We start from the raw sequence: 24,155 nt of genomic DNA on the forward strand, positions 1-24,155 counted from the left end.
CCCCATCGGCCTCCCCCGCGCGGCGCCGCGGCGGGACGGGCCGGCCTGGGCGGCGCCGCCGGACGTCCGAGGTCAGCGCGCCCGCGGGCCGCCCGCGCCCCCCGCCCGCGGCGCGCCCCCGCCCGCCCCGCCCGCCCGCCGGCGCCCACGCACACACACACACACGGAGACAGCCACGCGCGTGGGGAAGGAAAGAACTTTATCTCAGTGTTCGCTCCCGGGCGCGGGGCGGAAGCGCGCCCGCCCGGCCCCGCGGCCCCCGCGGGCCCCGCGTGGACACACGGCCGGCCCCGCGGGGACGCTCAGTAGAAGCACACCGTGTGCAGGAAGGCCCGGCCGCTCTTCTCCTCGAACTCCTGCAGCAGCTCGTCCATGTCGTTCTCCATGTCCTCCGTGTGCTGGATCTGCGAGAAGACCACGAGTGGGCGCCCGGCCGGGACCCCCGCCGCGCGGGGCCCCGGGCGTGCCCTGCCGCCCCTCCATACTCACACACTGGCAGAGCTCGCAGATCAGGAAGGCGCCCAGGGTGGCCTCCTCGTGGTTGTCCTGGATGTCCACGTTGATGACGTGCACCGGCTGGCAGGTCTCCTGCTCTCTGGAGTTGAGGTCTGTGGGGGCAGTCAGCAGGGCAGGCCGCGCCCCGCCCCCCTCCCCCGCCCCCACGTGCAGGCGGGGCTCACCTTCCACCACCTGGTCATACACCCTCTCCTCACACGTGAGGATGAGGTCGAACAGGTCCTTGCAGTTCTGGAACCGCTCGGGCCGGGGCTTGATCCTCTTGTTGCGGTCCAGCATGTGAAGGATTCCGTTCTGCGTGTAGCTGGCGCGGTGTTAAGGAACTCCTGCCAGAGCGCGGCCTGACCCCACCCGGCCCGTGCAGCTGTGTCCCATGAGGCAGGATGCAGGGTGCTGGCACTCTCCCCTTTTCTGAGCACTACCTGTCCCTAACTCAGTCCCTCCCGGGCTGTCCTGGGAGCCAGGAGTGGCCCTGGGGAAGGGTGTGGCAGTGAAAGAGGGCACAGAACCCCTATGAAGGAGACAAAGCTTCTGGGACATAAGCAGTCTTGGGGGACAGGCGGCAAGTTCAGAGGGCACAGATGTATCATCCCCTGCAACCGTGGGCTGCCAAGGTAGCAAGGGCAGAAGCCGGCCAGCTCAGCCACGTGAGGCCCAGTGCCTGCTCCTGGGAGCAGACAGCCCAGCCTTCAACGTGCCCCTCCAAGCTGGGGTGCTGACCCACCCTACGCCACAGATCCCACCTGGATAGTGCAGAGCCCCTCGTTTGGTCACTGACACCACAGCAGTCCTGGGACCTTAAACTAATGGGCCCACAATCACTGGAACGCCCCTCCACCCCCGCCCAAGAAACAGCAGCTGGTAGTCAGTGTGCCTGGCCAGGAGGGGGCAAAGGCCCAGAACAGCCCCATCAGGAAGCAGCTGTAAGGGGGCTCAGGGACAACTCTGAGGGGTCCAGCCAACCAACACTATGCCCCACACGAGCCCGAGCACAGTACAGCCCGCAGGGTACCTGCGTTAAGCCCCCAGCATCCTGTGTCCCAGAAATACCCCTTTCGTTTCCAGAAGGGCACCTGCAGGACCCAGGGTCATCACACGCGGAGTGGACACTGATTCGGGGTGCGGGGGGAGGTTTATGTGTCTGTGTGGGAGCCCAAGCCAGAGCAGGTAACACGGGCCCGCCTCGATGGCGACTTGGAGACAGACAGGCTGGGTCAGGAAATAGGGCTGCTGCAAGGCACGACTCCCCTCAGGAGGGAATGTGGAGGTCGGGGCCGAGGCCCACCCAGTACCCAGTGCCTGGCAACTTGTGCCCAGAGAGTGGGTGGTACTGACACTGTGGGGCCAGAGCCATGGGACAGTGGGAAGAGTTTTTGCCTTGCATGTGGGCAGCCCAGCTTCAATCCCTGGCATCCCATACGGTCCCCTGAAAACTGCCAAGAGTAATTCCTGAACACAGAGCCAGGAGTCAGCCCTGAGCATTGCCGAGTGTGGCCCAAAAACAAACAAAAAACTAAAACAAAAAACCCAACAAAGACACAAGTACTTGACAGCGTGGAACTGGGAGGAGAGGGTGAAGCAGTTTATTCTCACCTGAAGGAAAGCCAGAATTTGGGGGTCTTGTTGGTCTCCCAAGTGGTGCTCTGGAGGCCAGGGGTGCACCTTCCAGCTCTCAGGCACGGGGCTGACCAGGCCACCACGCGGTGCTGGGGCGCACTGTCTGGGATGGGTGGGTGGGGGCGGGTGGCATGCTGGAGGTGCTCGGGGACACAGGTGCCAGCGGAACCAGGTCAGGCGCCTGCATGCAAGTGTCCTACCCACTGTTCTAGCTCTCGGGCCTGAACTGCAAGGAAATGCACTGTGAAACTGTCTCCAGCTCCCGTGTTTGCTCTTGAATAAACCCCACCTCCTTTTGTCAAAACAAAACAGGCTGAGAGCCTGAGGAATTTTGCATCTTGGAGCCAGGAGGTGGTGCAGGGGCCAGGCCGACTCCTGGCACACTGTGGCCCCTAAGCATCACCAGCCGTTAAAAAGAAAACCCGCTAATTCTAGAATCTGGAGCCCTAAGTCGGTCACACAAGTCTCTCCAACAGTCTGAACCTGAAGTGCTGAGAGCGGGCCACGCTTCCTAAGCCCAGCCTGTCTGTCCTCTGGGCGCAACGCCAGAGGGCGGGTCTAGAGTGAGTACAGCTCCCACCCTCCCGGTGAAACATCTACTGCTCATAGTAGAGAGTTAGTTACACACACACACACACACACACACACACACACACACACACACACACACACACACACACACACACACTCTCTCTCTCTCACCAGGTGGTGGCAAACCAGCCCCCCCCCCCCACACACACACTCACTCTCTCTCTCACCAGGTGGTGGCAAACCAGCCCCGCCCCCCCACGTACACACATGCACTCACCAAGTGGCGTCAGACCAGACCCCAGTGGGATCAGACCGTCAGAACATGGCCCCTGGGGACCCCGTTCTGGAACACGCTCTTCCTGCAGGCTGACTCTCCCACCAACTGGTCGAGTTTCAGTGAGGAGGCCTGGGCTCAGGGCTTGGCAGCGCATGCCCAACCTGGAGAGCCTTTGTGAGTCCACCTCAGGCCCGAGTTGCATGTGTGAGGGGGCTCCAGAATGTCCTGCCAGGACAAGGGTGCACGGGGGTTCACAGAATCCTGCCTCCCTGTCCCTAGGCCACCTGGCATCTCTGGGTGGGCAGAGGGCATTCCTGAGTGAGCCAAGCATACAGGGAACAGAGGGACCAGCAGGTGCCCCGGTCATACTGGTTTCGGGAACAAAAATTCCCCCCTTGGACCCAAAAACACAGGGCCAGCCCCACACCACAGGCTGAATCTGGGATCTGACTCCCCTAGGGTGTCCCTTGCCAGAAAGACAACACCTATGGCTATTACAACACACATGTGCCCCAAGACCAAATGAGGGGACTCAGATGTGGTGGCCAGGGGTCTGGAGAGGCCCCAGCCCTAAGCTGTGCCTGCAGGAGCAGTTAGTGAAGAAAGAGAAGCCCCCAGCGCCCGAACACTCCCCAGCTGCTGTCTGGGGCCCAAGCAGACCCATGTGCCTCCTGCCTCCGACCTGGACACAGCCCTGCCACCATGCGAGAGATCACCCAATCCAAAGAAGCCCCTCAGAGCAAAGGAGGGGATGAAGTGAGCCCTGACAGGAACGAAGCAAAGACCATCTGGCCTGGGCCATGTCCCAAAGCTCTGGGAGAGAAACCACTGTCCAGACCAGCACTGCCAGCACTGCCGCAGGCCATGTCTGGGGGAGTCGAGGGCTGTGCATGCAGGGCCCAGGTCCATCGTCCCCTCTGAGGCGTCCAGACAGGACGCAAGGGTGATGCGCATCAGTGTCTGTGCTGTCAGCAGACCAAGGGGGAGCCCCAGGAGAGCCACCTACCTGGGGTGGCCTTGGGTGTGGGGCAAAGGGGTTCTCACTGTGCAGGGAATGAGTGGGGCCAGAACACACAATCAGAGCTGAGCTGAAGGCTGAGAAACAAGGCACCCAGACAGGTGGTGGGTGTGGTTGGGAATATGTCCAGGGAAGTCACAGAACCTCAGCCAACAAAAACCGTTTCTAGGGGCCGGGCAGGGGAAAAAAAAAATTTCTAAAAATCCCCCAGATAGCGGGGAGGGGGATTTTGACTATGTGCGCCTTGCATAGTCACCCAGGTTTGATCCCGGCACCCCACGTCTCCCAAGCTCTGCCAGGAATGATCCCTGCGCAGAGCCAGGAGTATGCAATGGGCACTGCAGGATTCAGAACAAAAACCAAAACCAAAATCCCTCAAAAGCTGGGGCCGAGCTCATTCTACAAGCCCATGTTCTCCCTGGAGTACAGATGTTGCTTGCTTGTCTTATTTCTTTGCTCGTTACCCTTATTTTCACTCTGGAAAAGCCCGTTCTCTCTCCCCTCACATATTCCTAAGTAAGTTTCAATAAAAATTACCTTGAGGGGCTGGAGCGATAGCATAGCGGGTAGGGTATTTGCCTTGCACATGGCCAACCCAGGTTTGATTCCCAGCATTTCATATGGTCCCCTGAGCACTGCCAGGAGTAATTCCTGAGTGCAGAGCCAGGAGTAACCCCTGTGCAACTCTGAGTGTGACCCAAAAAGCAAAAATATAAATAAAAAATTTTAAAAACGCCAGAGAGAGAATAGGGCATTTGACTTGCATGAGGCCAACCCAGGTTCAATCCCTGGCATCCTATATGGTCCTCCAAGCACCACCGGGAGAAATTCCTGAGTGCAGAGCTAGGAGTAACCCCTAAGCACCGCCAGGTTTGAACACCCCCCAAAAAAACAAAAAAGAAAAAAGGAAAGAAAACAATTGTTCAGCGTGTAGGGCCCTGCCCGGTTTGATCCCTGGCACCCTATACAGATGGTCCCGAGTCTACCAGGAGCAATTCCTGAGCGCAGAGCTAGGAGTCAGTGATGCTGCGGTGTGAAACACAGAAAAAATCAGGGACGCAGGACAGCAGAGAATGACCCCTCCCCCCATCTCCTGCCTCTGGCCTCCCCACGCAGGCCAGGTCAATATAAGAGAACATGGGGAGAAGGCTGGAGCAATAGCACAGCGGGGAGGGCGTTTGCCTTGCATGCGGCTGACCTGGGTTCGATTCCCAGCATCCTATAGGGTCCCCTGAGCACCGCCAGGAGTAATTCCTGAGTGCAGAGCCAGGAGTAACCCCTGTGCATCTCTGGGTGTGACCAAAAAAAAAAAAAAAAACACACAAAAAAGGGAGAACATGGGGAGAAGCAAACCTGGAACTCCAGGGGGTGAGCCAAGGAAGCACAGCAGAGGGCCCTGCTATCTAGGGTGTGTGGCTCAGGGCCACACAGGCGCCTGAGGCCTGCAGCCTGGCCCCCACCTGCCCCCAGAACCAGCTGCACGTACTGAACAGCTCAGGACAGGGGAGGGGGCTGGGATGGAACCTGGGTCTGCTGTGTGCAAGGCAAACGCCCTACCTGCTGCCATAAGGCCCCAACCCTGACGGTCATTTCTGATACTCAGGCACCGCCTCCCAGCTCCCTGCTCCCTAATCCACCCTCGAAGAGATGACGCTCCTCATTCATTAACAGGGAGAGCTTCCCAGGTGGGTGTCTTCATCCACCAATTCAGGGGAGGACAATGAATCTGCTCACGAGAGAAGGCCCAGCCCTGTGCCAGCAGCCCGGCCACCTCCCAGCCCTGGTCCCCAGCGGGAGCCGCTCTCCCAGGCACAACACCCGGGGGCAACCACAGGAGCCGCCAGGGTCCCATCATGCCACCCTGCTCTACCACCCACCTGTGTGCGGCTCAGGAAGGGACGGCCTGAGGTGCAGGACTCAGCTCTTGATCCTGAAACTGCTCAACGGAGGCTGCAGACCCCCCACAGTCCTGCCCCATCTGCCACCGTGGATGCCATTTGCTTCTGCAAGCCCGCTGCTACTCGCCAATCCCTGTCTGCCCAGATAGCATGGATAGTTTCTCAGGTGCCCCTCAGGGGGTCAGCACAATGCCTAAACCAGAACACACCGGTCAGACTGTCCCAGGACGGGTATACTGGTCAGATTGTCCCAGGGGAGCACACCAGTCAAAATGTCCTGAGGAGGGGACGCCGGTCAGACTGTCCCAGGGTGAGCACACCTGTCACTGTCCCCCAGGCAGGCACACCTGTCGGACCAGGGTTGGGGTGACGGGATACAGCTCTTTGTCTTTCCTGAGCAGGTCGTTGTACATCTGGTCATAGGTGGTTTTGAAATCGTAAACATTGGGCTTGTCAGGGGCAGGCCCGGGAAGCTTCACGTGAGTTCCTGTCCCGAAGGAGCGGACGCTGAATCCACGTTTGCTGAAAGACACAAATGGAGAAAGAAATTCCAATGGGATGATGCAAGACCAGAGCGTCCAAAATCAGGGAATGAGGGAGCTGAGCAGTTGTGGGTACTGACTGGAGGAAATGTTCCCATCTAGAACCTTCTCTCAGAACCTCCCACCTTCTGCAGCCAGTTGCATCCCAGGCGAGAGGAGGTTACCTCACCCCCTCCAGGAGCATGAAGCCCTGCAGTGGGGCTCCCCAGGCAGGTGAGCCGGCCCCATGCCGGGCTTCACAGCATCAGACACGGGCTGGCGAGGTGCAGGCTCAGGGCCCAGGCTGCTGTGCTGTCCCCACAAGGATGCCTAACCCTCTCCCCGGCCCCAGACCTGCGAGATGAGCTCTCTCCACGCTCATCTTTGTCTCCCACGGGTCCTTCCAGACCGCGGTGAAGGTCTGTGGTGCCTGCAGTGCTGCCGTCCTCCCCCAGATTGGGGAAGTGCACTCCCCGGCCCTGTGGGACCACCCTCACAGCAGCACCTGTGGCAGAGGACAGGGAGTGGCCACCACAATCCCAGGATGACAGAGCACATCGAGCTGGAGTGTCCACCTATCAACCATGCCTTGAAGCCCTGCCACTTTAGTGACTCCATACCACTCCCAATGCCCATCAGGAATGGCCATGTGCTGGGAGCTGAGGTTCAGGTTTCAGAGCAGGGGGGTGGAGAGAGGGCAGTCAGCTGGGACCCAAGACCATCAGCAGTGACCTCCACGGCCTGCCCAGTCCATGCTCGTCCTCAGAGACAATCCTGAGCTGCCTCCCAGCCCCAGGAGCCCGAAGGACACGCTGAAGAGACGTGCTTCTCGAAGGGTCCCTAGGCTCCCCGGAGTGCACAGACGCCCCTGCCCTCCAGCAGTGCAAGGACTCTGAAGGCCGTCTGGAGGTGAAAGGCTGGAGTTCTAGCTGCAGCTGGCCTTCGCCATAAGAAAGGACACGGGGACCCCTGGCCAGTGCCCACCACTTTCTGGGCACAGTGAATGTTTCGGTGCTGACCTCACTCGTGGGACACAGGGATATCGACCCCCCACCTTTTCTGAGGAGCACAGCAGGAACAGGAGGTGTCCACAGCCCCAGGACACCCCCGTAAGTCCCTAAATTCTGCAAACATAAAGTCCTTGCTCTTCCCAATACATGCTTACAAATGCAAAACTGTTTCCCCCAGGACCTGGGACCTCTCCTGCTGCCTGGTGGCCACAGGGCCATCCGTCCCCATGAGTCTCTGTGACCGGACACTGTGTCTGTAACCCAGCAGAAGGAATGGGGGCATGTGCGGCAGGGCTGGCCTCCAGGGCTGCTGTGGGGATGAGAAGCACGGGAGCCACCGGCAGAGGCCGGAGCAGTGCGGGGAGACGAGCCATGAGGTCGGGCCTGAAGCCTGCTGGCACACGCACATATCAAATGGCCCCTCAGCACTCCAGATGGGGCTTCCTGGTGGTTGCCTGGGGCCTGAGGAGCCCCAGATCGGGAGGGGAGGAGGGAGAGTCCCCTCAGGATCAGAACCCCTGAGGCTGTCGGGAGGAGGCAGTGTCCTCTTCCACATCCGCCCCCTCCACAAACGCTTCTTGGCTCTCAGAACCTCGGACACAGCCAGGAGGCAGCCTACTGTGTCCAGGCCTGCTGGCCCCCCGCTGTGCTGCAGAGCCAGACCATTCTCCCTGCCCACCCTCCCCCCAACCAGTCTGGAAGCCCTGGACAAACCATCTCCACAGTCCACACCACCCAGCAGCTGACCTGGATCAGGCCTCAACACTGACCACCACCAGGGGTCACTAAAGAGCAGGGCCAGGGTGCAGCCCAAACCCAAAGCAGCCCTGAACTGTAGGGAGGCACATCATTTACTGCTCTTGACACCCAAAGCCCTGAAGGACCCCTGAAAGACCCCGAGAAGATGGGCCCCCTCACAGGCCTGCCCCAGAGTCATCTTGCACCTAACCCCTCCGGACCAGTGCACTGGCTGTGTGGGCAGCTGTGGGCACAGCCCCCCTTTCCTTTCTCCCTACGCTATTCTGTGCCCTACAAACAGCACTTTTTATTTTTGGTTTGGGGCAACACCCAGGGTGCTCAGGTATTACTTCTGGGAGGGACTGGGGCCCCTATGGAGTGCTGGGGGCCAAACCCCAGTCAACCACTGGCAAGGCAAGTGTTCTCCCGGCTGTACTCTCTCCAGCCTCACAAATAGTACTTTTGGGGTCGGAGCAATAGCACAGCGGGTAGGGCGTTTGCCTTGCACGCAGCCGACCCGGGTTCGATCCCCGGCATCCCATATGGTCCCCCAAGCACCGCCAGGAGTAATTCCTGAGTGCAAAGCCAGGAGTAACCCCTGAGCATCGCTGGGTGTGACCCAAAAAGCGGAAAAAAAAAAACCAAACAAACAAATAGTACTTTTATTTTTGCTTTGTTGTCCCTTCGTGGGCCAACCCAGTGGTGCTTAGGACTTACTCCTGGGTCTGTGCTCAGGGTTTGGGAACCACAGGGGGAGCCGGGATTGAAACTGGGCAGGCCATATGGAAGGCAGGGACCCTACATGTTGTCCTACTGCTCTGGCCCCACAATCAGCATTTCCTTTTCTCTTTTTTGGGTCATACCTGGTGGTGCTCAGGGGAATAGGGGGTCCCAGGGATTGAACCCAGATAGGCAAAACGCAAGGCAAGAACCTAACCCTAACTGTACTATCACTCCAGCCCATCAATCAGTACTTTTAAACCTAACTCACACAGTTCACGAAAGCAAATGATCACATAAATTTCCTAACTATGCCTTAAAGCCCTGCAAATAATCCCAACAAGATACAAATCATACTTCTGAAAGATGAAAGACATAAAGTAATCTCAAACCTCAAGACTAAGAAGAGCTAAAGTCTTGGCACCACCATGGAAAGATGGAAACGACGCCCAGAGGGGCATTTCCAAAATTGCCACTGGGAAAAAGGAGTTGTTTTTTTTTTTTTTTTGCTTTTTGGGTCACACCTGGCGATGCACAGGGGTCACTCCTGGCTCTGCACTCAGGAATCACCCCTGGTGGTGCTCAGGGGATCATATGGGATGCTGGGAATTGAACCTGGGTCGGCTGTGTGCAAGGCAAATGCCCTACCCGCTGTGCTATCACTCCAGCCCCCAAAAGGAGGAGAGTTTAAAAATGCCTACGCCTGAGCGTCCTGGGGAATGGAGGGAAGCTTAAGGATACCTATACCTGACACAGTCCTGGATTGGCCTCTGGGGAGTCACAGAAAGAGAACAAGAGGGGAAGAATACTAGCTCAGGCCAGAGAGATAGCACAGCGGGGAGGACTTTTTGCCTTGCACACAGCTAACTGAGGTTCGATTCCCAGCATCTCATATGGTCCCTCGAGAACCGCTAGGAGTAATCCACGAGCACTGCTGGATATGACTCCAAAAGAGGAAAAAAAAAAGCTAGGCTCCTCTAAAACAGACTGCTGATATGGTGAGGCCAGAGAAAAGGGTGCCAGGGCAGCAGAGCTGGACAGCAGCTAGGGCACCCCAGGCAGCTCACCATACGAACAGGCCAAGAGCGATCCATAAACAGAACCAGGAATAAGCCTAGAGCACTGCCAGGGGTGGCCCACAGACAAGACAAAGGGCCTGGGCCAGACGTGTTGTTGACGGCCATTCGGAGGGAAAAGGCTCCGGGACCTGTGTGGCTCACCCAGACCAGCTGTGAGTCAGAGCAGGGCTGTGTCCCTGAAGCAGCAGGGTGAGAAGGACCTAGAAAGACACACAATGGTCTGGCCGCTGGCCTCCAGGTTTCTACAGTGTTTCTGGCAACAGTATCACTATTTCAGCACACAGGAGAGAGCCTGGTTCCCTCTTCTGTGAGACCTGGCCCCTTGCAATGCCTCCTGGGGCCAGAGGGACGTTACAGCGTGCACTGAGCCAACTCGGGCTTAATCCCTGGCGTCCGATATGGTCCCCGGAGCCCCGCAAGAATTAAGTCCTGAGGGGCTGGAGCGAGAGCACAGTGGTAGGGCGTTTGCCTTGCATGCGGCCGACCTGGGTTCAATTCCCAACATCCCATATGGTCCCCTGAGCACTGCCAGGAGTAATTCCTGAGTGCAGAGCCAGGAATAATCTCTGTGCATCGCTGGGTGTGACCCAGAAAGAATAATAAAATGATGATAATAATAATAATAAAGAATTAAGTCCTGAGGGCAGATCACTGCCAAATGAAGCCAAAAAAACAAAAATAAAATAAGCCTGTAACAACGGGCACTTACCCACACTTACCGCCTCTGCCTTCTCCTGAGCCTGCCTGGCCCCGGCCAGAACAGAGAGGCAGATCCGAACACGCAGTTCTGCCCGCACCTGTCCCAAAACCTGTCCCGAGAGCCGGGCAGACGGAGGCCATCGGAGACTAACTTCCCTAACCCAGGCCCGACTCCTCCGGTCCAGCTCTGGCACCCCACAAAGGCGAGCGTGCAGAATACGCGAGTGACACCCAGGGCAGACCCGGATCTGAGCCAGGGGCTTCCATGCTCTGCCCCACGCAACGTGAAGGGGCGGGGGCAGTGCGGAGGGCTTTGGCCTCACACACCACACCTGGCCCTCCAAGCCCGCCAGGAGGGACCCCTGAGAACAGAGCCAGGACAACTCCCTGGGGCCCAAATACCGAACTTCCTTTTAGGGCTGGGCTTCTGCAGCCACACCCGGCTGTGCTCAGGGGTCACTCCCGGCGGTGTTCGGGGTGAGGGGGAAGCCGCCGGGGTCAGTCCAATGCCGGACAAGGGCCGGACCTACTGGACTGTGTCTCCAGACCCTAAGTTCCAGGGAGTCTCCAGCAGACACGTGGAGTGTGGGGCTCGGACCCCCGGTCTTCTGGCGCATGCCGAGCTTTTTAAACGTTTTAAAACCTGGGGCCGGAGAGACTGTCGAGCACGCCGGGCTGACCCGGGTTCAAGCCCCACACCACGTCTGCTCCCCTCCGCGTCCCGCCAGGAGCGACCCCCGAGCACCGTCGATGGAGCCTCGAGACCGCCCGCCGAAGTCCCTGTGCGAGGCCGGCGGGTCGGGGCGGCGGGCGGGGCGCGACCCGGGCACGGCAGGGAGGACCGAGACCCCCGAGGTCCCGGGCGGCCTGAGTGCGGGCGGGGGCGTTGGCGTTGGCGGCGGCGGGGGCCCCTCACTCTCGGAACATGGCCCGGGAGCAGCGAACTCCGGGCCCCGGGTTCCGGCGGCGGCGTCAGCCCGCGGGGCCTCCGGGCACTTCCGGCGGCGGAGCGGGCGCGCGCTGGCGGCGCCTGCGCGGCGGGCGGCGGCCGCACTACCTGAGGATGTTGTGCGCCTCCATGCTCCGGTTCTGGTTGCTCGAGCACACCACCGCCACCCGCAGCGGCGACGACGGCATGGCGGCCGCACCTCCGCGCCGCCCTGCGCTGCCAGCCGGCCCGGCGCCGCCGCGGAGCCAAGATGGCGGGCGCGCCGGACGGAAGCAGTGACGTCATCGCACCGCGACGGAGGAAGCCGTGACGTCAGCGCGCCGCGCCGGGCGCTTCCGGCCCGTCACTGGCGGCGCGGCGCGCCTAGCTGCCCGACCCCAGCGCTCGGCGCCGCCGCCCCTCCCCTGGCGCGCGCGGGCGCGGACCCGGGCTCCGAGGAGCGGCGCGAGCGACCCGTCTCCGCCGCGCCCCGCACGCCCCGCCTGTGCCTTCGGCGAGCGCGGGCGCCTGACGCGCCCCTGAAGCGGCCTGACGACCGAACGCCTCCTCCCGCCTCAGCCTCCCGGGGCGGGCGCGCTCGGGCGGCGGCCGGGACGCCCGAGGGAGAAGCCCAGCCGACGCGGACCGCCCCCGCTGCGGGTTCCAGCAGCGCCGTCGAGAGGTGGCGGCTCAGCGTCCGCGGACGGAGGGTAGGGGCGACATGTGGGGCGCCAGAGTGCAGGACGCAGTGACGAGACGACGCGGGCCCGACGTGGCCGTGGGTTCCGTAGCCCAGTGTAGGCAGGAACGCGGCCGCCCTGGGGGGCTCCGGGACCACCAGAGAGCAGGGGTGTGTTGGGGAGGCTGCCGAGGATGGTTGGTCCAGTGTTGGCTTCTGACCTGCGCCAGGTGGCAGAGGAAGACGAGCTCTCCCTCTGGTTCTGGCCAGCCCTCTGCACGGGGAAGTTGCTCGTTCCTCTTTGTTTCTGTGGAAACAAGATGGCGAGGCCAGACAGGTGGTCTGAGGGTGCCTGACCTGGGCCCCGTCACCTACGGGGTCTCCCGAGCACCCCCAGGAACAACCCTCAGTACATCTGGGTGTGGCCCAAAGAAGACGAAACAGTTGCGACACAGGAGAGATAGCTCTGAGGTTAAGGCACGTCGTGTGCACCCACCAACCCTGACTTGAACCCCCAGCACCACACCTGAGCACAGAGCTAGAAACAGCCCCTGAACGTGGCTGGTGTAGTCCCAACACTGCCCTCCTCAAATCATCCCCATGGAGTTGGGGCCGTGGCTCAAGGACTGGAGCGGCGCTTAGCCCTGGGTTTGATTCTTAGCACCTCACAGTCCCCTGAGCACTGCTGAGTACGTTGCAAGAAAAGGAAATGTAAGGAAGCCAGTGCACACGTGTTTGCTAGTCACGAGGGCAGATGAGCTTCTGCTATGGATTGCTGGGGGGTCCACACCCAACCTCGAGGCAGTAACTTGGGGTCCGTATGTGGTGCCAGGGACTTGAACTGGGTCAGCCGCATATGCAGACAGTCCTCAGCTCTGCACCGTCTCTCCAGGCCAGGACTGAATTGTGTTCCCCAAAAGAGTGTCTGATGTCCACCCACTTGTGGATGTGGCCTGATCAGAAGCAGAAGTCTCTGCAGTGAATCCAGCCCTGTGAGAAGTGTCTGTGTGATAAGAAGATACAGCCTGATACAAGACCTGGTGACAGAACTCTTGAGCGCTTTGAGGGGCGTGCCAGGATCCCAGGCTCGGCACAGCACCGGCCTTCAGGAAGCCCCTGCCAGCACCGCTTCTGACTGCTCACTTGCAGAACCTGTGAGGGCTGCTGCGGCCTCAGTTCTGAGGTTGTCTCATACCCATTCACCTGTGGCAGTAGACACGGGCCGCCTCTGCCCGCGTAAGCGCCCTCTTCTATGGAATGTCCAGACTGCTGGTGGCGCTCTAGGAAACTGAGAGGAAGAGCTCACAGTTCCACAAGCATTTGAACACAGGGAAGTGAAGCCCAGGAAGAAGAGGGCTGACATGCAAGCACCCCAGCAGACCCAGTCACCAGAGTTTCTATGTGTAGCTCGTGTCAGCCTTACCCAGGTGGCAGAAAGTGACCATGCACTGAGGGGCCCCACAGGCAGGTCTCATGGAAACATCCACCGCTGTGCTCCTCACAGGGCCAGGATTAGAGAGGAAGGTGGGCTCCGCTCCTCAAACAGCCCCATGGACACTTGCTGTGGGAGACTTGTGGGGGAACTGGACAGGGCGTTGTTCTAGAAGGAGGGAAGGAACTGGGAATGGGACAGTGGGGAAGGGTAGGTGACATGCTGACAATAGCCCCATCACACCCCACACACCAAATTTCCACACACATCACACACCCTCACATCACAGACCATACCCCTCATAATACATCTGGGACTAAATTCCTCCTCCCCCCATGTACACACAGACCACACACCCACACACTACAGACCACATCCATATAGACCACAGACCACACACACCACAGACCACCCCTACACCCCCACATACATACCACAGGCCACACACCATAGACCAGACCACCCGCACATACACCACAGGCCACAGAGCAAATTCCTAACATAGACCACAGACCACACCCCATACACCCACACACATCCCACAGAACATACCCCACAAAAAGATTCCCCCTACACATACACACACATCTCACTCTAGGCCACATACCCCACATCAGAGACCACAAACCAAATTCCACACACACATTACACTGCAGATCACACATGACACATCCATATGCTACAGACCACACTCCCTGCACATACACCACAGACCACACTTCTACAAACACCCCATACCCACACATACAGCAGACCACACACTTCACATTACACATTAAAGCCCAATACATACACCACAGGCCAAATCCCATCACATACTGCACACACACACACAGGTCACACACCATAGACCATATATAAACCACAGACACCATAGATCACACCCAACATGTACACCACAGAGCACACATCTACACACACACCATAGACCATACCCCATACCACAGACCTCACCCCACACCTCATATATATACACCACAGACTACGCAGCACCACAGACCAAATTCCCCCCTCACATATAGCACATACCCACACATCACAACTCACACACACCATAGACCACAGACCACACACTACTGTACCCCCCACACCACACTCCCACATCTACCCCACAAACCACATATTTCATACCCCAAACCGTAGACCACATACCCCACACCCTAAACCACACACCAACTACACTCCATACCCACATTTACAGACCAGACCACACAATTCACACACCAGAATATAGATCACACCCCCACATATGACGCACATATACACCACAGACCATACACCCCACAGATCTCATACACCCCCACACCACACCCCTACAGACCACACACACCCACACTTCTCAGACAAAACACCTCAAAGCCATACATACACTACAGCCCATACATCCACAGGACAAATACACCCTGTGTACATCCACACACCCTAGAGACCCCCACACCAAAGTACAAACCCCACATATGCCCTCCCACCTACATGTAATAGACCACATACACCACACACATATACCACAGACCATATAACCCCCCATATACACCAGATCCAAATATCACACTCCCCATATACATACACCAGAGACCACATACACCCCCACCTACATCACAGACCAGTACATTCTCACATCAGAGACCACATTCCCAAACCACAGACCTCATACACCCCCAAACCACAGACTAAGCACAATATGGAACACTCCATATACTCCAAGTGGGAGACCCAATACTCCCCTGAACACATCTAACAGACCCCACACCCTACATCACACATACATTCCCTCACTATACACCATACCCCACACATATACACTAAACTTCACACACCAGCACCACACCCACTCTACACCTACATACAGCACAAACCTCCCCCCAAATGTACCACATACAACCCCCACACCATGTCCCATAACATCCCCCCATACATATCAAGCCCCCCACACCAGACCATACATGCCGTACACACCCTCATACAGATATACCCATAACAGAGATCACAACCCCACTCCAATCACAACACCCCCAAACCCCATACCACAGTTCAGGCTACACACATCACACCAGATCCCCCAGATTATATCTCCATACCAGAGGCCACACACACCCCAGCAGACACCCTATATGCACCTACACTGCTCACCCAGGTCTGCCTTTTAGCAGAGCCTCAAGAATGGCAGGAGTGGGGCTGAAGTGATAGCACAGCGGGTAGGGCGTTTGCCTTGCATGCGGCCGACCCGGGTTCGATTCCCAGCATCCCATATGGTCCCCTGAGCACTGTCAGGGGTAATTCCTGAGTGCAGAGCCAGGAGTGACCCCTGCGCATCGCCGGGTGTGACCCAAAAAGCAAAAAAAAAAAAAAAAAGAATGGCAGGAGGAAGTTAGGGGGTGCTCCCCCACTCTGCCCCTAGCCCCAGAGCAGGCTCCTGTCACTTCCCTCTGGGGCGGGGTTTCTGAGGGCACTGCAGGGTGCAGCTCTGAGGGTTTTCACATGGAGGAGGCATATCCCCCAGCCCGGCAGAGGCCAAGATGTTCTGGGTGCCCCAGGTCTCTTGGAAACCAGGTGGACCACCTGGAGCTGTCCAGTAAGTCCTGGAGACCAGATCCAACCATATCCCTGATCAGTGCTGGGGGAAGAGGGGCTGTAAAACTGACTCAGAGACCACTGCAGCCAGAGCCCAGAAAGACCAGCCCTGTGGGGACAGCAGCACATATACAGGGCAAGGGGTGAAGGCGCCCCCAGTGGAGGGCTAGAAGGGGCCACAGTGGCGCAGCTGTGCAGGTGCTCAGGGAGAGACTCTCCAGCCACCAAGGGACCCCAGGCAGTGCCTGTTCATCAGCTGGTCAGTGCGCTGAACGGCATTTCCCTCCCCCTCCACCACCTGGATTACTGAGGTCAGAGCGCTACGTGTCCAGCTCTAGCCTGTGCAAAGGTGACTGCCCGGAGTCCCCATCCCAGAAAGGGATCGATCCCCTAAGAGCAGACGCAGCCCGGGACATGGGTAGTGGAACCCCGGGGGAACGGGCAGGGAAGGTGCATCTGGGTGCTTGGGGGTGGGGCTGAGCGCCCCCAGGAGCCTCAGGAGGTCTGTTGGGGCGCACAAGCTATCACAGCACCTGCTCCTGCATGAGGGACCCCGTCCTCTGTCCCCATGAGCCCAAGCCCTTCTGCTGGAGGTTCCTTGAACGAACCCTTCCTTTTCACAGAGATCTTTGTTTAGTTGGGCCATTCAGGACAATGAAGGGGACGTGGGTCCCAGGACGTGTGTGCCCGGAGCACGCTAGGACTTGCCTTATGTTTCTGACCACGCAGCACTGACGACCCTCTCAGCCCACGAATCCCTGCAAGGGCCGCAGGAGGCCCAGATCCCCCACCCCCGCCAGAGCTGTCAATGCCACGGCTGCGCCCACCCCGGAAGTGAGTCACCCCGAGCAGGCTGCCAGCTGCGGGCTCCCAGGGACCTAGTTGGGGAGCCCTCTGTCCCCTACAGCTCCGGGGCACTGCCCACCCCGGTGGAGGGGCCAGGCCAGCTCCGCTGAGAACCAGACACCCAACTCCCCGCATCCCACCGCTTCCCAAAGAATCACACCAGACGCCGTCTCGGTCTGAGGACGATGGACGTGTGGATATGGACACAGGCTCAGCGGGGCGGGCGGGGGAAAGTCACGGGACAGAGGTAGGGAGCGCGCTGGGGGCGCTAACGGCCGCAGCAAGAGGACGAGGGCGGAGCCCAGAGCCCAGGGACCCTGTGCCACGTGTCTATCCGGGGGCTCGTTCGGCCCGCGCGGGGCGTCCAGTCCACGGAGCGGGGGTCGACGGGCCCGGGGCATCTACCTAAGCTGCAGCCCCGACCGCGAAGGTGGCGCTGCCCTTCGCCCGCCCACTCCCGCACGTTGGACCGCAGCGCGAGCGCACGGGGGACAGCGGGAGCTGCCCGCGGCCTGCACCGACTCCCACCGGCTCGCGCTGGGCCAGGCCTCGCCTGCAGGCTCGTCACACTCGCGTCAGCAACACCCGCGAGGTCGGAGGGGCCTCCTGCGGGGCGGCGAGGCCAGCGCTGGGGCCACGGGCGCCCTGGGAAGGCAGAGCACAGGGGCGGCTGCAAGGGTTCCCATACTAAGGCACGAAGCTAACCTAAGCCCGCTGGGGTGACGCGGGGACACCGGCTCCGAGGGTCCCCCTCGAGCCGGTAAGCGCGCGGTGAAGAAGCAGCGGAGGAGGGGTCGCCGCTCCCCGCCCCCTTAAGAGCCTCTGGAGTGAGAGCAGGAAGCGCCCCGGCCGCGCCCCGCGCTTCAGCTCGGGCCCCAGGGCCAGTTCGGGCCGGGGGCTGGGAGGCGGCTGCGGCGCCGGGAAAGGGGCGCGATGACCCGGGCACTTCTCGGCCCTCTCCAGCAGGCCCCGCGTCGAGCCGGTGTGGAGCCGGTCCGGGCGGGGGTCGGGAGACGCTCCAGCGGCTCACGGCTGCCGGCGCAGGCCCGGGCGCCCGAAGGCCGGGTGCATGAGGTTCTCGGTGATGTAGGCCACCAGCAGGCAGATGACCACGAGCATGACGCAGATGGAGCCGCCCACCGCCGTCATGGCCACCACGATGTCCCGCATGCCGGCCGGCTCGGCGGCGAACTCCACGCACTCGGCGCGGCCGGCGGGCTCCGGGGCGGCGGCGGCGGCGGCGGCGGGGTCGGCGCGCAGCGGCAGCGGCAGCGGCTGCAGGCACAGGCGGTAGCGCACGCCGTCGTGCACGTCGGCCAGCAGGTAGTCGCGGCAGGCGGCGCCCAGCAGCACGCGCTCGCACGGGAAGCGCGTGTAGGCGCCGCGCCACGAGCAGTTGAGCGCGAAGGCGCGCACGCGGCGCGCGGCGGCCGGCGGCAGGCGCCACTGCAGCAGGACACTGCGGTTGCGCAGGACGCTAGCGCGCAGGGAGTCGCTGGCCGAGGGGTGCGCCGCGCAGCTGGGCGCCTGGCACTGGAAGCCGCGCGCCGGGCTGCGGAAGCACAGGCGCCCGCCGCCCGCCTCGGGGCCCTCGGGCAGCACCTTGTAGGGGCACCAGGGAGCGTCGGCCGGCGGCTCCCAGCCGGGCGGCGTCGGGACGGCCGCGGCGCAGGGCGGCGGCGCGCAGGCGGCCAGCAGCAGCAGCAGCGGCGGGGCGCGCATCCTGCGGCGGGGCCGGGGCGGCGGGGCGCGGGCTCGCGGGCGCACGGCGCGGGCGCTGGGTCACGCGGGCCGCCGCTCCCCGCGCTCGCCCCGCGCGCCGCGCCCTCTGCCGCCCGCTCCGACCCGCCCCCGCGCCCCGTGCGCGCTCGGACCCGCGCGGCGGCGGCGGAGGCGGGGCCGCCCCGAGCCCCGCCCCCCTTAACCCTCGCGGGGCCGCGGCCCTGGAGGGCGGCCCCGGGCGGCGCGCGTTCCCGAGGGTCGGGCGCGGGGTGGGCGCGCGGCGCCTGCGCTCCCGGCTGCCCGGCCCCCGTGGCGCGGCGTGGGGCGTGGCTCTGGGGCCGCCCCAGACGGCCGGGACGCGCTTTCCCCCCGCGAGGGGTCCTGCCTGCCTGGACGGGCGGGCGAGGAGGGGAACGGACCTTCGGTTCCGCCCGGTTGCGGGTGAATGGCGCAGGCGGGCCTGGGCGAAAAGGGCTCCCGCGCAGCAGGCTCAGAGGAGGGGCCTTCCTGGGGTGTCAAGGGCAGCGCTTCGCTGCCTCCGGGGCTGGTCCCACGACGTCCTCCTCTGTGCCCGCACCTGCCGGCGCTTAGGACACTCTCAGGCCAAGGGACAGGCCACTGCAAGGGGGCTTCTGGCTGAGGGAGATGGGGCGGTCCTTGTTTCTGAGGGACAGAGCTGGGTGCAAGGCCGGGAACTCAGTCTTTTTTTTTTTTTTTCTTTTTTGGGTCACACCTGGCTCTGCACAGGGATTACTCCTGGCTCTGCACTCAGGAATTATCCCTGGCGGTGCTCAGGGGACCATATGGGATGCTGGGAATCGAACCCGGGTCGGTCGCGTGCAAGGCAAACGCCCTACCCGCTGAGGGAACTCAGTCTTGACAGCCCAGCTGCTGCGTGTCCCCTGGGGCAGGACCCCCTCCCGGATCGGTCACTCGTTCTGGCCGGGACCCACTGCTGGGCAGTTGGGCAGAGTGTCCACAGGCGTCTCAGGTAGGAAGGGCCCTGGCTCGGCACCCCCCAGCTCTGGGCGGGGACCCTGCTGGGGAGCGGAAGATGCTGGGTGCTCCTTGGGGCACTGGACCACTTGCCGGGCCTCTCCCCGGCAAAGCAGCCGCGCAGGGGAGTACATCTGTGGGTGCCGACCAGCCTGCGCTCCTGCTTTAGGCAGGACAGTGCCTCTGCCTGGGGACGGAGCTCAGGCCTTCTGGGGGCAGAGGAAGCCTGGGTGGCAGGAACCTGCCTTACCCAGCTCTGCTGCTGCCTCCTAGAGAAACTCAGGCCTAGTTCTCCACCAGCCCCCGAGAAAAGTGCTGGACCCTAGCCTGGGGGCAGTTTGTCCCGGTCCTGGGTCCCACAGCCCGAGGCATGGTGGGGAATAGGCCCCCCACTTGGCCAGACACACTGAACTGTGTGGCCTGGGACACCTCCTGGCCTCCTCAGAGGCAGGTGCCACTGCAGGGCTGTGGCAGGAGGCCTGGTCGGGATGTCTGCTGCATCGTCCAGTCCTGCTCCCCACCCAGTCCTACCTCCCTGCCCAGTCCAGCTTCCCTGCCCAGTACTGACTCCCTGCCCATTTCTGACTCCACCTAGTTCTGCCTCCTGCCCTGTCCTGCCTTTCCACCTGGTCCCGTCTCCTACCTGGACCTACCTACCCGCCCAGTCCTCCCTGCCTGGGTCCACCTTCACCACCCAGTCCAGCCTTCCTGCCCAGTCCAGCCTCGCTGCCAGGTCCAGCCTCCTACCTAATCCAGCCTCCCAACTTGGCAGCTGGGAACTGATCTGATGCTGTGGGCTCAGGCCCTGGGTATGGGCTTCCAGGGAGGGGCCCGGCTCGTGTGTGAGGCTGGCTGGGAGTGGAGGCCGCGGGCTCTGTAGTGCCTGCCCTGTAACTGGACGTCGGACATGTCTTTTGGGGACCCGAGGCACCAGCTCTGCAGCTGTTTCCTGTTTTCTCGAGATACTTCTGCACAGAAAGAACAGAAGGTGCCAGAACAACAGGTGGTCTTGGCTTCCTGTTCTTGGAGGGCATCCACCTGTCACCTGCAGTCCCAGTGCCCACAGGCTCCTGCTGACCAGCTCAGTCCCCTGCTTTCCAGGTCTGTCCTGATCCGCAGGGACAGATGAGCCGAGGGAGCCTGGGCTTTGTGGCCCCGGGGAATCCCAGCCCCTATTTTGCTCACTGCTGCGGTCTGAGTCTTCCGTGTGTGAGAGCGCGTGCTCATGGGGACCCACCCGGACCAGGGAGGGGCCGCCCTGTGGGAGCTGGGGGTACCTATTCTATAAGCTGAGGGGTATTGTCACCCTGGACCTGTGTCCCATCTGGGGGCTTCTTTGTCCTCCCCACGGGCAGGGCGTGCACAGGGCTCCTGTGCCTGAGACTTTGCTGTGACGAGCTGGGGCCCCTGGGGCGAGGCTGGAGCAGCCATGAGGGTGTGGGGTGCGGGGACACCTGGGACCCATGGCAAGAAGAGCAGCCAAGACAGGACCATGCACCTGGGTCCAGAGCACAGGGTGTCCCCTGGGTGGGGCATCTTTAGGGTCCCCAGTATGGAGTGTCTTAGGGTCTCGAGCCTGGAGTATCTGCAGGGTCCCTATTACAGGGTGTCTGTCTGGTCCCCAGGATGGGTCATCTGTGGGACCCCTAGCAGGAGTGTCTTGGTGTCCCCAGCATGGGACATGCGTGGGGTCTGCAGCCTGGGGTGTTTTAGGGCCCCAAGAGTGGGTGTTGGGGCCACATGGGGGTCACCTGCACCCATTCCACTTCCTGCTGCTTCTCCGGCTATGAGGACTGACAGGGCCTCCACTGTTCGCCGAGAGACTCTAAGAGGCTTGACTGGCTTCCAGGGTCCCTGTGGCACCCCCTGCTCTGAGGTCAGGGTTCTGTGGCTGGGTGAGCTTGGGAGGCGCTGCAAGCCTGAGCCAGCTGGAGAGCCCCTCACATGTGGGGAACGGTGGGGACAGTAGCGTGTGTGGTGGCCTACCGGAGCTTTGGGGTCCCTGGTGGTGACCCAGGGAGGGACCTGCAGCGTCCTTCCACGGCCTCTGTCCTCCCACCCCTGCCAGGCCAGGCTTATGGCTGCAACCGCCAACCACTGTGCAAGCAGGGAGCCCAGGTTCTCTGGGCTGGTGTCTCCAGGGCCACACCACAAGGGCAGTGGTCACCAGAACCTCTGGCTCAGCTCCGCCCCAGAGAGCAGCAAGGGGGCATGATGGGGGTGCTGCTCAGGCTGGTCTGTTTCTCCTTCTGCCTGCAGATGGCCCGCGGGAGAGTGGGGGGCCTGCCCATCTCAGCCTGGCCCTGGGACTCCTGGCTGCGACGCTGCGGGACCTGTGAGGGGGCGGCTCTTCTCCCTGTCTGCCTACTCCCGTATTCCTGGCTCCGGGTTGTCCAGGAACGCCCACCCGTCCCTTGCTCTGAGCTCTGGGGCCAAGAGGATGAATGTTGTTCAGTGGAGTCCTGGGGATTGCTTGCCTTGCCCTGTCCTGTGCCTTGCCCTTCAGCGGTATTTCCTGAAGGTGACGTTCATGGAACACCTGTTTCTTTGGGAGCATGCCGGGTGCCACTTCCTCCCGAACGCTCAACCCTCTGAACACTCTCTCTGGCCCCAACGTGACACCAGCTTACAGGGACTGTCAGTGGATCTGTCTGTGCAGCTCTGAGCCCACTGAGGGGCGGACACAGCCATCCAGCGAGCATCGTGGCGGCAACCACCTGCCTCTCATCTCTGTAGCCACTTCTTGCTCCCTGGGGCTGACTGGGCCTTTCATGCAAACACTGGGGTCTGGCATCATGCTTTGGGGGACATGCAGTGACCCCAGGGTCTCAACCTCCACCTCAGGAGCCTCTGTTGAGAGGCCCTCGATGCACTTCCCTTCGGGCTCCAGGGTCCTGCTTTTGTCCTTTCTCCCCCAGATGGACTTGCTGCCATCCAGTGCTCCTGTGCCCTTCAGCACGGGGCATATCCAAGAAATGGGTCCAGGGGCTGGAGTGGTAGCACAGTGAGGAGGGCGTTTGCCTTGCACGCAGCCGACCCGGGTTCGATTCCCAGCATTCCATATGGTCCCCCGAGTACCGCCAGGAGTAATTCCTGAGTGCAGAGCCAGGAGTAACCCCTGTGCATAGCCAGGTATAGCCCAAAAATAAAAAACTAAAATAAATAAATAAATAAATAAAAGGGAAAAAAAGAAACAGGTCCCCTTGTGCTATCAGGACAGAGCAACGTCACACATCCTAGATGTGGGTCACTTAGCAGGAGACCCCAGTTCCGTGACCCATGCTCTCCTCCTCTGTACTCACCTCATGCCTGTTGAAGCGTGTCCATGGTGGCGGCGGTGCTGTTTTTAGGGGTCCTTTATTAGTTTTTGTCCTTTGGGCCATGCCTGGTCGTGCTTGGGGTCTAGAGTGGATACACAGTCACTCTGTTTCCCCCTTTGGGGGTGCTCTCTTCACAATGTCTGATGAACATGAAACTATTTTTGAAGCTTAATTACCTTTTTTGGGTACAGATGTAAGAACTTGGGGGTTGGATACAGGCAAGCTCCTCTCCTCTATACCACCTATCTGCCATTTGTATCTTTGTGTTTTGGGGCCAAACAGTGCTCAGGAATTACTCCTGGTGTTGCTCAGGGGACCATATTGGGTGCCAAACTCAGGGGCTAAATCCAGGTTGGCTGCAGGCAAGTCAAGTGCCCTACCTGCTGTATTATCCCTTAAGCCCCACTGTGCATGTGTACACACACACACACAATTTATTTTTTATTATTTACAGTTCAAATGCCAAGCTCAAGGCCATGAAGACCCCACCCTTGGGTTTCCCCGATTGTACTGTGAGAGTGCTGTTTTGTTTGGGGGCTACACCTAGTGGTGTTCAGAACTTCCTCTTGGCTCTGTGGTCAGGAATTGCTCCTGGCAATGCCAGGGAACAAAGCAGGGTCAGTTACATGCAAGGCAAGCGCTTTAGTCCTGTCCTGTTTCTCTGATCCAGAAATTGTTTCCTTAACCTTTCTTGATCCCTCACTGCTTGAGTAGACCCATGAGTGTGTTGATCTGATATTCTGCAGTTTTGCTGGTTTGGAGATGGCTGTGCCTTGTTCACACCAGACCCGGGGCAGTGACTTGTGTGGGCTGCCTTGTCTACCCTGGGAGGGCCACGGGCTGGGAGGCGGCTCCCCAGGCCCCCGTTCAGGAGAGTGGGGTCAGGTGGTAGGGAAAAGGGACCAAGATGGTCCTTGTGGTCGGGAGACAGAGTCACTGTGGGGCAGACCTGAGTTCCTGGGGGAGTCTCCTGGCAAGCCTGTATAGCCTGAGGCTGCTGACGCAGGAACACAGCCGGGCCCTCAGTTTCCCTCTGT

General features: G+C 60.7%; 2 protein-coding genes across 2 annotated transcripts; both read right to left on the bottom strand.

Annotated features, from left to right (window-relative positions):
- Positions 1-180: 180 nt before the first annotated feature.
- Positions 181-11,845, bottom strand: SSU72 (SSU72 homolog, RNA polymerase II CTD phosphatase). The gene is made up of 5 exons (XM_004607037.2): positions 11,682-11,845; positions 6,236-6,379; positions 681-820; positions 490-608; positions 181-404 (listed from the first exon to the last, which is right to left on the bottom strand). Exons 1-5 carry the CDS (start codon positions 11,759-11,761, stop codon positions 303-305), a joined length of 585 nt encoding a protein of 194 aa, XP_004607094.1. The 5' UTR covers positions 11,762-11,845; the 3' UTR covers positions 181-302.
- Positions 11,846-17,251: 5,406 nt separating this feature from the next.
- Positions 17,252-18,841, bottom strand: FNDC10 (fibronectin type III domain containing 10). The gene has a single exon (XM_055137821.1). It carries the CDS (start codon positions 18,800-18,802, stop codon positions 18,107-18,109), a length of 696 nt encoding a protein of 231 aa, XP_054993796.1. The 5' UTR covers positions 18,803-18,841; the 3' UTR covers positions 17,252-18,106.
- Positions 18,842-24,155: the final 5,314 nt, after the last annotated feature.

The sequence above is a fragment of the Sorex araneus genome, chromosome 5, assembly GCF_027595985.1.
Source record: "Sorex araneus isolate mSorAra2 chromosome 5, mSorAra2.pri, whole genome shotgun sequence".
Classification (NCBI taxonomy): domain Eukaryota; kingdom Metazoa; phylum Chordata; class Mammalia; order Eulipotyphla; family Soricidae; genus Sorex; species Sorex araneus.